At 35.5% G+C, this 16733-nt stretch overlaps 1 protein-coding gene across 1 annotated transcript; it reads left to right on the top strand.

Annotated features, from left to right (window-relative positions):
- The first annotated feature begins 1752 nt into the window (after window positions 1-1752).
- Window positions 1753-9097, top strand: LOC144453458 (protein c-Fos-like). The gene is made up of 4 exons (XM_078144763.1): window positions 1753-1917; window positions 2410-2491; window positions 6412-6519; window positions 7787-9097. Exons 2-4 carry the CDS (start codon window positions 2453-2455, stop codon window positions 7952-7954), a joined length of 315 nt encoding a protein of 104 aa, XP_078000889.1. The 5' UTR covers window positions 1753-1917; window positions 2410-2452; the 3' UTR covers window positions 7955-9097.
- Window positions 9098-16733: the final 7636 nt, after the last annotated feature.

Below are 16733 nucleotides of genomic sequence, written 5' to 3'. Positions count from 1 at the left end.
GAAATTGTTCAAATCAAAATGATCTTACATACATACATACATACATACATACATACATACATACATACATACATACATACATACACACACACACACATACATACATACATACATACATACATACATACATACACACATACATACATACATACATACATACATACATACACACATACATACATACATACATACATACATACATACATACATACATACATACATACATACATACATACATACATACATACATACATACATACATACAAACATACATACATACATACATACATACATACATACATACATACATACATACATACATACATACATACATACATACATACATACACGTACGTGTACATGTACACGTACAGCAGCAAGACTAATGGACACCCTGTATTACACTAAAATGATGAAATCCTTCAACTCACCACTTGGCTTGTATACAACTCTACGGAGAATACGTACGGTTTCTGAGAAGCTCATTGTACCAGTACCAGTGAACAGATAGAAGCGGAACCATGAGGTAAAATGCAACGTCAGTAAATATCGCCATACATGGTCGTCTTTTTTGTGCCCACGTAAAGTAAGTATTGTTATCCATTATATGGCGGGGTTAACCGAGTCTTTCTAGCTTTCTCCTGGCCCAATGTAATCAACTTCTCGCTTTATTTTCCCAATAAATCACTACACAAGGATCCATACTCCTAGGTAAAAAACCCTTGCGTACTATCTCTACCCCCCCCCCCCCCTGAGTGACACTGTTTTGATCACGTGACATCTTTAACCCTACCAAAGGCACGTCAGTAAAACAAATAACTAGTGCCAAACCGGCGATGAAATGTTGGATAGCTGTCAGTATATTATTAGAAAGATTCAGGAAAAGGCTGTATATGATTAAACTTGAAGAGAAGAAAAAAAGTGACTGGTGTATACACAAACAATCATAATAATAATAATGCAGAAGCAACCCACGAAAGCAGATAAAATGTGGTATATAAACTAGTCATAATAATAATCTTTTTTTACGATATGATTATGAGAAAATACCATCGACGTAGTCATGCAAGCATGACTTGTATTGGAGCAACTTTCCCAAAACAAATGTGTATGTTACGTGTGTATGTGTGAATGACTGACTAGGTGATGAGTAGTGTCGGTAACCTGCAAACAATCACGTAAAGAGGATCACCATAACTGCCTTCGTTTCCATTTTAGAACGAACTTACTCAATATAGTAGGCATGTTATGAGACCACAATTGTGTAATAGTCATACATACTCACTTTCTACAGTCTACTAAATGGGACAGATTTAGTCATCGAACTGGATGACGTCAGATCCGAAAGTCTGAAAAGCGCGCCAAGTATGGTTAGTTAGGATAGGGAAAGCACTGGTAAAGTTTGGGAGTAAAACAGTCCCAAGTATATCCCTACCCACGCACAATCATGTTTGAACATATCGGTGAAAATCATGACACTAAAATGTCTTTATTGAAATTATTGTTTGATGATATACTAGAAATCAAAGATGTGGCAAATCTAAAAGAATTCAGATTCAAGTCACAGAAACCAATAGACATAAGTATTACTGCGTTTTGTACATGCCAACCTGATATGAAGTGAACTGAGATCAAAGTCCAGGGTTGGATCGACATGACAATACAATGACGTCAGGACTGTAGGTCGGGAGTTTCCCGTCGGTTACCTCCTCCTTCCTCGGCCCCATTTCATTCATTAATGCTCACGATACATCAGTTGAAGGGATAAACCAGAGCTAGTAGTAGGTATTTAAGAGTGACCCAACCATTCTTGTCCAGTACACACAAAAAGGGACAGGAGAATACATCGAATCTTCCAGTGTCACCGGCTTATTGTCAACGAAACTACCGAGTTACACAACACGAGTATTTATAAAGGTGGGTACATTCATAATAACGTTATGGTGATAATTTTAAACTGTTTCCAATCCAAAGCACAATACGGTATTTCGCTCAATTACTAGTAATTAATACTTTTTAGAGACGAGACATGTAGCCCCAACTACAGACACTCTGAAAATACATACAACTAGTAAATTTATGCAACACAAAATTGGACAAGCTTTACTTTTAATTTGATACAGAATTACAGAAAATCAAGTTCATTTTTAACAATACAAAGGAAACATCCGTCAAGATTGTTGCCGTTGTCTGACTTCATCCGACATCGGAAGAAAATGTTACTATGCTGCCTTACTAATCCAGAGTATAGACCGAATCCGCTTTTGATCGTCCTATATATATTTAGACCTGATATATTGAAGGTGTATAGCAAAATCACATCGAGACACGTCGGGAATCATTCTTAATTCAAAACGGTGACTATTTCCAGATATCACATAAATACTTTTCCTTTTTTTGTCTGTGCAGAGATCTACATTTTATCCAAGACGGAGTAGATACAAGTGTTAGAATGGATACAGGAGAGAAGAAAGCCAGCAAATCAGCAATGGTAAGCCAAGTATGATGTCATTTTTTAGGATGAACAATTAGACACGATATGAACGTACTCCATCCAGAATTCATGCTGTGAGGTAGAAGTCCTAGGTACAAATTGTTCCCTTTTCACAAGTACGAAGTATTAATTTATAAGGCAACGTACTGTGGACATGTATTTTCCCAGAGACCTGCTTAATATGTAAAAAAAAAAACAGCAACAACGTGGTCAAATTGCTTACGTATACACGGTATTCATTAGTCTAAGGGGATACACAACTGAACTTGACTTCCGCAAATTATACATCCCTGTATAGTTTACACGACCCAAATTGACGCAACGCGAAATGCAATGCTGTCAATAAAAGAGAACTATTAAAAAATACCGCGCTTTCTTTTCACAGCTAGAGTTTCAACTACTTCTTTTTTTAAACGAATATATGGCTTGATAAATGTCAATATATAAAAACCCAAATTTCAAAAAAAAAGCCATTCAATAATGTTGTAGCACGGTATCTGCAACAAGTACAATTCGTGCCGTTCTCTATCTATTCAATTCCCAAACACTGCAATTATAGCATATTGTCACTGGAACTATGAATTGGAGACACATGCACATGTGTAATGCGTTATTTGAAATACATGTGCACTTGATTCATACTCGTACTAACCAATATTTCATTTCATTGATGGCATTTGGAAATACAAAATACAATTACGAAGAAAATGTCATGACGCTAGCATTCCATGAGGTTCCAGAGTCAATTGTTGAGAAGGTTCTGAAAGGTTAAGGTCACAATGTGTGTCAACTTTGTTCATCCTCAGGTGACATAATTTAAATATTGGTTGGGTGTTTTTTTATGCTAAAACAATCAAGAACGTCATGATCCCATGACAGACTTACTGTCGTGACGAACGTTATTTAGTGGCTATTCAACTCAATCAATGTAAGAATGAAACGTGAGTGAGTGGACGTCACATGATAAATAGATTGACCTCTGACCCCCGGAGAAACGATTACATGTATTTGTCCACAGACCCTTCACGTAGAGTTTATGGTTTGTCCAAATGTCAGCCAACGCAACAACAACAGAATTGGTTCGTGATTGAATAGAACAATGTCTTTGCATAGTTGTTGTGCCTGCAGCACACACTTCTGAATCATAGAATTCTCAGCCTGTGTTGCTTCGAGTTGAAATTTTAAGTATTTCCTCTTAATTTTAAATATCAAAACTATTTGCTTTGCACTTTTAATATTTCGAAAATACAACGAGAACTACAACAAAAGCGATAGAGCGTGCTTTCTTTTATAGCCGGTTTCCATATAACTTCCTATTTTGCCCACCTTTACTTCCGTGAAGTCACGGAATGAGGGTTGTGCCTTGATGGTAAACAAAGAAATTACTTCGTATCGCATGTTAGTGTTGGGAAAATCCACAACGTATATGCAAATAACTACCGTCATTATCTCCCCAGGTTTATGTAAGTAGATATAACCATATATATAACCATAGACCCTCTACCATATATATAACCATAGACCCTCCACCATAGATATAACCATAGACCCTCTACCATAGATATAACCATAGACCCTCCACCATAGATATAATCATAGACCCTCTACCATAGACACTACCATAGATATAACCATAGATCCTCCACCATAGATATAACGAATGGACAACCTCAACAGTTTTGTTAATCAGTCCAAGACCAAATTCAAAAAGAAAAAGAAACTGACACAGTCCTCTATCTATTTTAGTTTGCTATAGTATAGGTATACCACTTTATTTTGCTAGATTGTTCCTTGTACCACGGACTTTCCATCCCAAAAGTGAAAGCATAGAGGACGTCACAATGGTGACTGAGTGTGGTAAAGGTAAAATAAAGGGGGGGGGGGTTGCACATCAATGAAAATGCGAATTATTGGAAATCCCAGGATAAATCAACGTGGCAAATTAATAAGCTGGCAACTTGGAACAGATCAAACGATTTACGTCACAGCTATCTAGACAACACTATACCATTCATTATTTATTAACTCTCATCCCCATTACTCTCAATCATCATAGGGATTTTCATGTCATCAAAATTTGTCTAAATTGATAATGTTTGCAGTGCACTAATGTTTCAATCGTCAAATATAGAAAAAATTCAAATTACCCTATTAAATGCATCGTTGTAGAACGTCATAGTTATATTAGAAAAACGGCTGTTTACTCAGATATAACAAACATGTCGGCAGATGGGAAAGTACGCAGATTAAAATAGATACTTGATGATGTACGTCCACTACAGACAAGGTCAAACAAATCTTTAATATCAGTTCTGTGTTAAATGATATCATGGAGTTCCTTCATGCCTCTTATGGTGATATCAAACAGCTTGTCCCCGTATTTTACAAGTCCGAGGACCTTGTCGACGGATAAAAATAGTCAGAACCTGCAATAACTACGTACTAATAAACTGTATATGACAGTGGTTTCTGTCATCAACATCATGAGCTTCGTTTCATAATCGTAGCCGGTCTTAAAACTCCATGATGTTACCTTTATTTCATTTGTCAAAGTCAACAGGTTGCAACGTAATAGTCTTTCGATCTGTGTAATCACGGTGTTAATCTTATCAATATAAATACTCACTGGTTGTACCTATAGTACAATGTAACTGAGTGTTCATTAGCATCGATCGCCTATCAAGGGCATTTGAATGGGTATCCCCTTGTTAACTAACACAAACTGAGGGCAGCACCCGGAAGCTACAACTATGGCAGGTCGCATATACAGATGCCCTTGTTAGCATTGTAAACATTGACAGGGGAAAACCCCAAATGATTGAACTTACAGGGGAATTCCCCATTCAGGGTCGTACACGTACACAGGCCAAGTACAAAATGTGTGCCTACTACCGCTTTCTGAGAACCAGCATATAATGTTGATATTTCATGTTGATTTAGAATTAGATATACTCTTAGACTACAGAATTAATTACTTTTCCTCGAATTTCCTGCGGTATCGACACGGAAACTTGAGAACGAATGTGCGACATGCTGTCTGAAAACCAATGGATAATCTTTAAGGTCCTTACATCAAAATGGTGGCAACTAGGTATTTCTGCTGGCGCAAACTGGCTATGATGTCATATGTATAACCCATTGTAGGCATAGATAGGTCGATTATTTATGCAAGCTACTAGAATTTTTTTTTAATGTGAAATGAAAAGCAGAACTCATTAGTTAAATTTTGATCTACAAGTGATGTTTGTTTGGGACAAAATTAATTCATTCCTTGATTTCGAAGTACTGGTGTTTGGAACATACAGTTAAAACCACATCATTCAATACCGTGAAGAAAAGAACAGTAAAGAACTAAATAGCAAAGCTACTTGAACCATGGCCTTGAAAAGCGAAAAGAAAACAGGCCTGTGATATGTATCATTAGGTTGGTTGGTTGAGTGAACTGTATTTTAGTGTGTTTGTTTGTTTGTTTGTTATGTATTCTTGTTCATTATTATTATTATTTTAAGTTTTTGTGTACCTGTGTTTATTTTGTTCTTTTTATTACAGAAATTTTAATATTACTCAGTGTACATTGTATTTTATTGGGACCTGGTTTATGGATCAAATATTTTGTTTCTTAATTTTTGTTTTATAAATAATCGGTATATTAGTATTATTAAATTCTCTTCCACGAAATGTCTACCACATGTAACTGGAGTCTGTGAGTTTCCAGGTAAAGCTTGTAAAGCCGGAATACGTTGATGTAATCACAAATACCGGCAGGTCAAAGGTCAGAACACCTTGGCTCCTTGAGGGCGCAGTTTACTATCTACTCCGGATTTCTATAGGTGTAAAACTTCACCTTTGCCATCAAATCTTTTTAATCACATTCTTTAATCACTTTCTTGACTTTTTGTGTGGCTTCTGATTCACAGTTGGTTGTTGAAAGTGAAGAAGACCGTCAACTACGCCGAGAGAAAAACAGACTAGCTGCCATGAAATGTAGACATAAGAAAAAAGAAAGAATTGAGACTCTCCTTAAGGTTTGTATGAAATAGTGGTGCTGTTTTGTCGATATCACTGAAAAAACAACAATGTAAATCATAGAAGCAAACTAGCCGAAGTTAGCATACATAAAAATGACGATATTTCTTTCTAAATGCCACATTTATAATTCAATGATAATTGTAGAAATTGTCGATCAATAAAACAATGACAGTTCCACATATTGTATTGAAATACTTGACGCTAGAAGAAGGGTTATTATATTTCAAACATGAAGTATAACAACAGAACACAATGTGGAAATACAATATTAATAATTACTATAATTGTACAAAATAGTTATGATGTCACTATCTGGATTATTGGAATTCGTGACAAGCACGTTTTGTTTGTGTTCTGATAATCTGTATATTCACTCTGTTTTCTTTCCCATAAGATAAATTACACAACTGTATAACACGACTGATATAGTTCTCCTTTAAATTTAAGTGTGTCTCAGAGTTGCGACCTTCTTTGCCTTTGTTCACTCGCCTTGTTTGCCATTAGATACTTTACATAAATACTTGAACATCGGCTTGTGTGATTATGAATTTGAGTCGAGGGGCAGTGACATAAGTATTGCATCATCGAAAAACAAGTTTCGGGAATGACAAGATATCTTTAATAACTTCAAAATTGCCTAGAGAAAATTAGAACCTCACATATATGAGGGCAGACAGTCTAGTTGAAAACTGTGCAGAAGGTGAATTGACCTCCAAATTGATACATTGCATTTAAAGTTTCTCTGTATGGGCAGTGTGGATATTCCAGGCTATTGAGATTTCACACGCTACAATTTCGGCCTAACAATACATCAAAATGTTTATCTTGCAACAAGAAAATAATGTTTGAGTCATATGGGACAATCCACAAGGAAGTCACGACTAGTTGTTCAATCAAATTAAATTTGATACTTAACTACTTCCGCGTTTGAGTGTTGTGTCACATAAGGACTATTGGAAACCCGGAAGTGTGGTGGGTCACCCATATACAGTATTACTAGTAACACATTAGCATGTTAACATGACACACTAAATTATTTAGAAAGACCTACCCGCGGCATTCCAACTACGTTTAATAACACTATATGTTGTCACGGAGTCTTTCCCAGTCCATCTTCTAAAATGAAAGTTAGTTTGTAGGTTTCATCTGTTCGAGATTTATGTGGGAGTGCCGATATAACACGCCATAACTTGCCCATATCCCAAACATGTAGACGGAGACCAGGAATGCTAAAGCTATTTCTGTTTGTATTTCTTCACTTAGGAGGTCGATAAACTTACTGCTAAAAATTCCGAACTCCAGAGAATAGTTGAAAGACTAAAAGGTGAAGAAGAGGAACTCACAATTGTACTACAGTCCCACCTTGTGAATTGTAGACTTAGCACAGACCGCCATGAAGTATCCCATAGTTATCTACAGTACAGGTATTAGAGTGCAAAAGGTGAAAGTTCATGGTGCAGCTAGTGGACCAGTGGTAACTGCTTGTCAACCGACAATTTGGAATGCAAGGAATGCGTGAAAAACTTTCACAATGAACTTATACTGCAGTGTAAAAACGACAATTCCAGTTCAGAGTGCGTCAAACACATAAGGCATGGACATTTATAAATGTAACACAATACTTTGATTCATTTGAAAGTACAATCCACCCTATCAGATTTTAATTTTTTACGAAGGTTACCGCCAAACGACGGGAGAACAAAATGCACAAGACAGTATTTTACAATGAAAGAACTGTCACTTAGCTTCGGAAGTTAGTTTTGACAAACAATTTCATTTTTTTCGAAGAAGTGGGGTAAATTTAATCATCGAATCACAGTTCCAAATTTACAGAGATTCGTTTATACATAAATATTTATTCTTCGTAAGAAGTGGGGTAACTTTTATCATCGAATCACAGTTCCAAATTTACAAAAACGCATTTAAAATACAGAAATATTTATTCTTTGTAAAAGTGGGGTAACTTTTATCATAGAATCACAGTTCCAAATTTACAAAAATGCGTTTAAAATACAGAAATATTTATTGTTTGTAAAAGTGGGGTAACTTTTATCATCGAATCACAGTTCTAAATACATTGTATACAGAAATTCATTTATACATAAATTTTTTGTCAAACTGTTTGACTTGTAGATGAATTTTTACTGTAAATTCAAGTTGTTGTTTTTTAAATCATATGTGTTATATTTCATGAAGTAAGATGTTATTGTGTTTAGTGCAGCTGCCTTTTCACTTTGAGATATTGACATCGTCAGGGATAAGACTTAAAGCTGCTCTAGCTGCAAGTTGAAAGCTTTTTTTAAAATAGTTTCGTTGGGTACAATAACTTAGTTGTAATATTGTACACCGTGAACAGTATTGCATGACCTACCGAATTCATAAACACCTCTTTGAAAAATGCTTACATGTATTTTTGCATGCACCAATGTTTTATGCAATCAAATGATAAAGAAAAGGGAACTGATAATTTATGCTATCAAATGATAATTTATGCAATCATAAAGAATAGAAACTGCTCAAGGAGAGTTGTGTGATATGTATATGTCATGCCTTTGATCAATTCTTCCTATCATATTTGCATGTACTTCAAAAATAAATTGTATACGTAAGTTGGGACATTCTTACAAGTATTATTAAACAGAAAACTGCCAAATGGAAGTAAACTGACTTAATTTTTTATTTTCTTTTAATTTATATATATATATATATATATATATATATATATATATATATATATATATATATATATATATATATATATATATATATATATATATATATATATATATAGTGATTGTATTATGAATATTTCATCTACCGTATATGAATATTCCAAGCTCAAATTGAATATATCATTATTTTTCTCTAAAAATAATTATGATTCAGGCTTTTCAATTTTGTCAAATATTTTGACTGGGCGAACTACTCGCTGTCAACCAATGAATTCACACCAATTATATAAAAGTGTGCCTGTGCTGTACACTCTAGAACCATCCACGTTTAAGATAAACCCTGTGTTGTACACTCGGGAAGCATGCTCACTTAAAATATGGTTGTATATGTACTAGGTGGTTGAGTATTTGTTGTTTAACATTTTTACGTCACCTTCCTCAGGCCTAAAGTAAATGATGGAAGTAAAAGTACTTAATCAAGAAGTAAATTACATGTACTATTTCAAAATTAATAAGAAATCACACCAGTATTTGTATCAAGTATCAAAATGTAAGCGTAATACATATATCAGTAGCGAAGCCTGTCACACTATCTACCATATACTAATACTACAGTGTGTGTGTACAGTGGTACAGGGTGTGTTTTGGAATCATCCTCATTTGTATGCTTGATACCTACTTTGTTTGTACACATTCTAGGTTGTATATGTTGACTGCTTATTTATGTGTACATGTATTGTTCATCACAGCATGATTTAATGAATAAAATAAAAGTGGGAAGAGCATTCTGGTTTCTTATCTCTCCCCTTTTTTTACATTTATAATTATGCAATTGAAAACACTCTTGGGTTTGCATGTGTAGTTCGTATAAAGGGAGTGCGACCGACGTCACGTTTTGGGATATTGTGTAGTTAACGTTGACATGAATACAGATGAGATCATAGACTTCATCAAAATGTGTCAGTATTTGGATTATAATGGTACACATTTTGAAACTCATTCCACACTGATTGTCGTGTTCCCAGTACTGTACTATATGCTACATATTTTTATTTGCTAAATTTAACAAGAGTAACTCACAACGTATATAATCTATCATAACACCAATCGTAATATATATATAGAGTTTTCATATTCGGTTTAAAAAAGGAACATATTTATGATAAAGATTGAAACTAACACTATACATTTAATCAATAATTACAAAATTGATTGTGCTCAGTTACATTATATTTGATCATAACAGACGCTACATTGAAATATGTCACTTGTTGTGTCCCTATGCATGCACATGTACTAGTTTATGCACGTACGTCTATATATCTATATTTTCTACCTATTCTGTCTTTTCTTTCTTTCTTTCTTTCTTTCTTTCTTTCTTTCTTTCTTTCTTTCTTTCTTTCTTTCTTTCTTTCGATCTATATATCTATCTATCTATCTGTCTATCTGTCTATCTATCTATCTATCTATCTATCTATCTATCTATCTATCTATCTATCTATCTATCTATAGGTAGTAGGTAGGAAGGCAGGTACATTGGTAGGTAGGTATGTAGGTAGGTAGGTAGGTAGGTAGGTAGGTAGGTTGGTTGGTCGGTCGGTCGGTCGGTTTGTAAGTGGACGGATATGGAAGGACAGTGCATATATAAGTGTCACTGATTGCGTCTCTTTGCACCTTCATTCGAACTAACGAATTACAATACTTTAACGAATTTCAGTGTCACAGTGATAAAAATATTAAATGTAGAACCAAACTGCTAGTCGTGTTGGTGTATTTTGATAGTCTTATCATTTCGTGAAACCAGAGTCAACTCTGGTCAACAGTTGGTCAATTTGAATCTTGTATGTATGAGAAATAGGAAATTACAATGAGCTATAACAATACACATTGTACTATCATCTATTGTATTAGACAGACGGAACTTTTTGTCGCCTGTGCGTTCTGTATTGACTGTGGGAGATTTGTTCTACGACGAAGTTGCAACTTCTCAATGACCTGTGAAAAAAGGAAAAAGGAAATCGTCTTCAGTAAAAGATTCAAATGTCCGTCCGTCGTTGCTTTCTTTTGTGTGTTTTCCAAGTATTGCTCTAAATATACTACGTGCTAATAAATTTATTTTGGTACATGACGTTTTACACGAAGTTCTTCCTTGGTATAGTAACCTTGTATGTCCTTTGGTGTTACGTAAATAACGTATATGGAGACAACGTTGGGAACTTTGGTTATTGTCGACTATAAAACTTGAAGGTAATCTTTATATTGATATGCAATAGTTTTTTTCTATTTAAATGAGGTATGTGGCTTGATTTGAGAATTTTTGACAGTTAATTGAGGAAGTTCGTACGTTTACATGTCTCATCTAAGAAATACAGTAATCTACTTGTTCAAATATGCTTCCGGTCAGTATAATTCTGATACAATAAGCTTAGTCCTTCTACATACATCAAAGCCCAACAACATCGAAACTAAAAAATATTACGTCATCACTTTATCAAGAAAACAGGGACAATCATATCTGAAAATTGTTTTGACCAATTTCACACATCTACAAACATGAAAGTACATGTATTACCGATAGCATTCGATTAGCATCTCCTCATTGTAATCATTTATTTTGCAATGAAAAAATACAGAGGAATCTCCCTCTATGAACTGAAACGTTTGTAACACTGTTTGCTCTTTTGGGCTATGGCCTTATTGTTCTGAAACCGATAGATTGATTGACTTGAACCTCTAGTCTTGATCACACGCTGCCACTAGATGGCGTACCAGCAGATTGGGACTGGATTGGGACAATGATGTAGACGGTATTGCCTGAAATTTTAAAATAAATTAGAACTCACCGTAAGACACTCAAAGAAGTCTAAATCCTGAGAGTTATCAAGATCCACTTCTTTCAGAATGTCTTGCACTTGTTTCTTGGTGAACAGCAAGTCGTTTTTATCAAGTAGTCGTTCGAGTTCGTCAGCATCTATCGTCTATGAAGAAAAATAGTATACGTTATTGTTCAATAATATTAAACTTGAACCATTTCACTCACGTTATTTGTTTCCTTGTCTGTGACCTACATGACTTACAAGTCAACATGCAGTCTACGCTATAAATGATCATGAAGGAATTGTGATGACAACAAAACGTTCTGAGGACCTTTCTACATTCTTTTAGACCAATTTTGAGAAAATGGGGTTTTACATTAAATGTGTGATCAAGGAATTGTGATGACAGCAAAACGTTCTAAGGACCTTTCTACATTCTTTTTAGACCAATTTTGAGAAAATGGGGTTTTACATTAAATGTGTTCTTAGCATTGAGCCCAGTATAGTCTGTGAGTCAATGTACTCAAAACAGTCAAAACTCTTCTATAAAGCTTTGAAAGCAAAGACGTTACAAAAATACAAGTCTATTACTCTGGGGATTTACCAGTTCATCCTCTTCCGGGAATAACAGTATAAGACTACCCTTCCAAGAATAAAAATGGCGAAAAAGGGTGAGAATCTACATGAAAACTATATGTTTGTTGGTAAATACAGTTACTGGGGACCAATTCTGAGAAGTATAGAATTAACGTCTGAGAAGGTATATAGATTGGTCTTGTACGTGACATATATATTGTAATTTGCAGCAAGTTCTTACTAGTATGTTTATGTTTATTTCAATAATACATCAGTTGACTGATGGTGTATTTCTTGTAGAATAAGATGCATGTGACGATGAGAATTGTCAGAACACTAAAAGTGTAGGAAACATTTATGACCGCAATTATGAATATCACATATAAACATCCGTCAGAAAAAACATTTGAGTGCACTAAAAACACTAAAAATATTTTTAGTGTTTATGGACTCGCGTCCTTGCAATCCAACTTATGGTTACTGTCCCATTCATTCAGTCTATATATAATGTAAACAACTTACCCCACTCCCGTTGGCGTCAGCTTCTACGAATTTCTTCTCCGCTAATAACACAGCAGAAAGTTTTATATCGGGAAATTTCTCTGAAATTTCCTATAAATGATGCAAAGTGGTTCATTATGACCTCGAAAAATGTTGAAGAATCCATTATGCGATACTAGCAATGTTAGCCTCATCGTCTGGGTTTTATATATCATAGTAGTAAACACGTGAATATGTTTTTTAACTTATCAATATACGTGTAACTATTTTTTTTCTATAACATCTATTCTGATGCTGTTATTACGAATTCGAACTCTGTGACTAGATATAAAATTCTAGCTTCAAACTCTCACTGCTAGTCATAACCCCCTTTGCTGGTCACTGAGGGCGAAACAGGAAACCTTTATCTTCATGTTTCGTACTTGCCTGATAATACTTGTACGTGTCTTTTACGTCACTGGTATGGGTTGGTGTACTTTTAGTATTCACTTCTGTCACCGGTTTAGTGATGGTCGTTTGTTTTCGTCCCTTTTGTCTAGCACAGGGGTGTTTAGCCGTGTCTTTCGTCTTAACTCCAGCCGCTGTGCTTTTCTTTTTGGTTCCCTATGGAAATGATAAAGTTGTAAGCTTACATCTGCAAAGGGTATCAACGTTATTTCATGACATTGTTATTCAGAACGAATTAATAAAACCCCCAATTTCATGTAGGTATGTTCTGTCTGTCTCTCAATTTTATTATTGTTGTTATTGTTGTCGTCGTCGTCGTCGTCGTCGTCGTCGTTGTTGTTGTTGTTGTTGTTGTTGCTGTTGTTGTTGTTGCTGCTGCTGCTGCTGCTGCTGTTGTTGTTGTTGTTGTTGTTGCTGCTGTTATTCAAGGTGGTGGTGATGATGCACTGTGCATGGTTGTAATCTACCACAATACATTGCATCATATATAGATAGATAAGTAACGAGTTGGAAGTCGTGTATAGTATCATGAAGGGTAGATGTCAGATAAAGTTGATGTTGCCCTGGAAACATAAGTGTTGTATTATTCTCAAAGCCTGGCATACTACATCTCTCTTACCACACCAAAATGTTTGAAATGGCATGTAGATTTTAGTTAGGTTTGAAAGTGGACAGCTAGCCATTCTCAATTTTTCGCAATGTTGATAACTGTTGACCCTGAATGGAATGACAAACTGTTATATAGAGTTGTGTTGGTCGTGTAGACATCCAAGCCCTCGATAAGTGACGTGCACTCAAAATGTCAAATGAAAATGAAAAAGTGTCTTGCATTTTGGACTATTGTACATTTTACAGTCTCTGCTTCAATGATAGACCCCAGATGTATGCTGGAAATCACACTGTGAGGTAAAGAATAAATTCAAAACCAATGAATTAATAAAAAATCTTGACAAGATCACGTTAACTTACTCCGCAGCCATCTTGTTTAACCTTTACCCTTTGTCGGTCTGGGATTAATAATTGTAAATCATGAGCCATCAACTTTTCTACGTCACACGCGGCCTTCTTCAATAAATTATAATCTTGAAGCTGAAATGGTTTTGTGATGTAGGCGAAGTGGCGATGGAAGATGGGATTAAGAAAAAAGGGGCAGTTTGGTATTTAGATATATAAAAAATTATATACATTCAGGTTCTAGTGAAGTAAATTTCGTGGCATATAATTCCCTTTTCTTCTCTCTTTCCACTTCCATTTGTTTCTAACTCTGTCGGCGTCTATGTATGTATGTATGTATGTATGTATGTATGTATGTATGTATGTATGTATGTATGTATGTATGTGTGTGTGTATGTATGTATGTATGTATGTATGTATGTATGTATGTATGTATGTATGTATGTATGCATGTATGTATGGTTTGTTGGTAGGTAGGTTGGTTGGTTGGTTGGTTGGTTGGTTGGTTAGATGTATGAATGGATAGATGTCTCTTTTTCTTCCTGTTTGTTTCTATCTGTCTCAGGCTGTCTTCCTCCCTCTACCTGTCCCTCTTTCTATCTGTGTGACTTCAGTCAGTCCTGTCCCTGTCTTCCAGCCTATATCTTTCTATCTCTTTCTCACTCTTCTTTCCATCTCTCTCTCTCTCCCTCCCCCTCCCCCCTCCCTCCCTCCCTCCCTCCCTCCCTCCCTCCCTCCCTCTCTCTCTCTCTCTCTCTCTCTCTCTCTCTCTCTCTCTCTCTCTCTCTCTCTCTCTCTCTCTCTCTCTCTCTCTCTCTCTCTCTCTCTCTCTCTCTCTCTCTCTCTCTCTCTCTCTCTTATCAATGAACTATGTGTACTTTCGCCGACTTCAAAGTCTTTAAATGGGTTACAGAACTTATAAATATTTCCCGGAAAGACCCATCTCAGGTCGGATATAACTCAGCAGTACACCTGTACTTTTGCTGTTGACTCTAAACGTGCGTAACGTGTTTACAAAGTGAGATGTATAATTCCTTATTTTAAATCGTATGGTTTGTAATTTCCTGTTATAAGGTCCAATAAAGCTTGATGAAAATTACCATCCCTTCAATGTCTTCCGCTCAAACAAGAAGTCTTTTTTTTGTGATAAGAAATGATTTAGTGCAAAGGGAAACTTCAATTTCAAATTTGAAATAAATAAAACAAGATGCTTCGATGCATATATGTCAGATTGCCATCTTCTGTTGAATCTCGAAGTTCGTTGTGGCCTAGTAGAAATGACAATCAGTAAACGTACGCGTTCTAAATGATTGAGAACGAACGAGTTTGATTCTGTATTGTGACATGTGTGTTGTAGGTCGAGTTACTACTTGTTAGGACAGTATGGTGTATTGTAATTATATGTGTACGAATGTCTTACTCAACACTGCAGTGTATAGTAGACAACTGATTCGTCTGTCTGTGCTTCGGTGTCATGTATATGTAAAGACACAGACAATGCGTATATGGTCTGCAGGTAATACAAGAACAACGGATTCTGTTATTTCATATGGAGAGAGAGTTCAATGTCTATGTGTCCCCACACGCGGCTATGGCTATTTTAAACAAAAAGTTGCGTCCCTTCGAGAGCTCCTTTCACAAATAAATAAAATTATTGCCATAGATCAGGATTATATAAAGACATTTCTGTTGTTTAGGCTAATTTGTTTTCTCTGACTTTCAGTCTATCAGACGACTGTTTTTCTGAACAAGTTGAATTATGACTATAATACTATATAGCTCTCATATACAATATGAAAATTACATCATGGTATATATATTTTGGGGCACCAATAAATTAAAAACACAGTGTCAATAACCAAACCTCTTTCTTTCACAGTGTGTATGTTTCAATTTGTAACACCGACGCCAGTCAAGAAAAATGTCTCAGTTATAGATTGTATCGTTATCTAGAATTTCTTCGATGTCTAATCACAGACTGACCTTTTCTTCCAGATACAGATTACATCGTAAACATTTTTCTTTATTCGGAAAACAAGACAAACGGTCGTCTTCTTGACTTTTCTAGAAATCCGATCAAACATGGTACTTGAAGTTTACAGAGAAATGAGTGATCGCTTGATCGATCGGTTGGTTGGTTGGTTGGTTGGTTGGTTGGTTGGTTGGTTGATTGATTTTGGATGTTATCATGAACGACATGGAGGATTCGATACTTAAATTGTATACCTGGCCCGATTTTTGCTA

This window comes from Glandiceps talaboti, chromosome 2 (assembly GCF_964340395.1).
Source record: "Glandiceps talaboti chromosome 2, keGlaTala1.1, whole genome shotgun sequence".
Classification (NCBI taxonomy): domain Eukaryota; kingdom Metazoa; phylum Hemichordata; class Enteropneusta; family Spengelidae; genus Glandiceps; species Glandiceps talaboti.
Note: the sequence above shows the minus strand (reverse complement) of the source record. Positions and strands in the feature narration are given on the sequence as shown.

Coding starts and splice junctions, on each gene's coding strand:
- LOC144453458 (XM_078144763.1), top strand. CDS start 2,453: ATGGATACAGGAGAGAAGAAAGCCAGCAAATCAGCAATG. Junction 2,492..6,411: donor AAGCCAGCAAATCAGCAATG/GTAAGCCAAGTA, acceptor TCTGATTCACAG/TTGGTTGTTGAAAGTGAAGA. Junction 6,520..7,786: donor GAATTGAGACTCTCCTTAAG/GTTTGTATGAAA, acceptor TTCTTCACTTAG/GAGGTCGATAAACTTACTGC.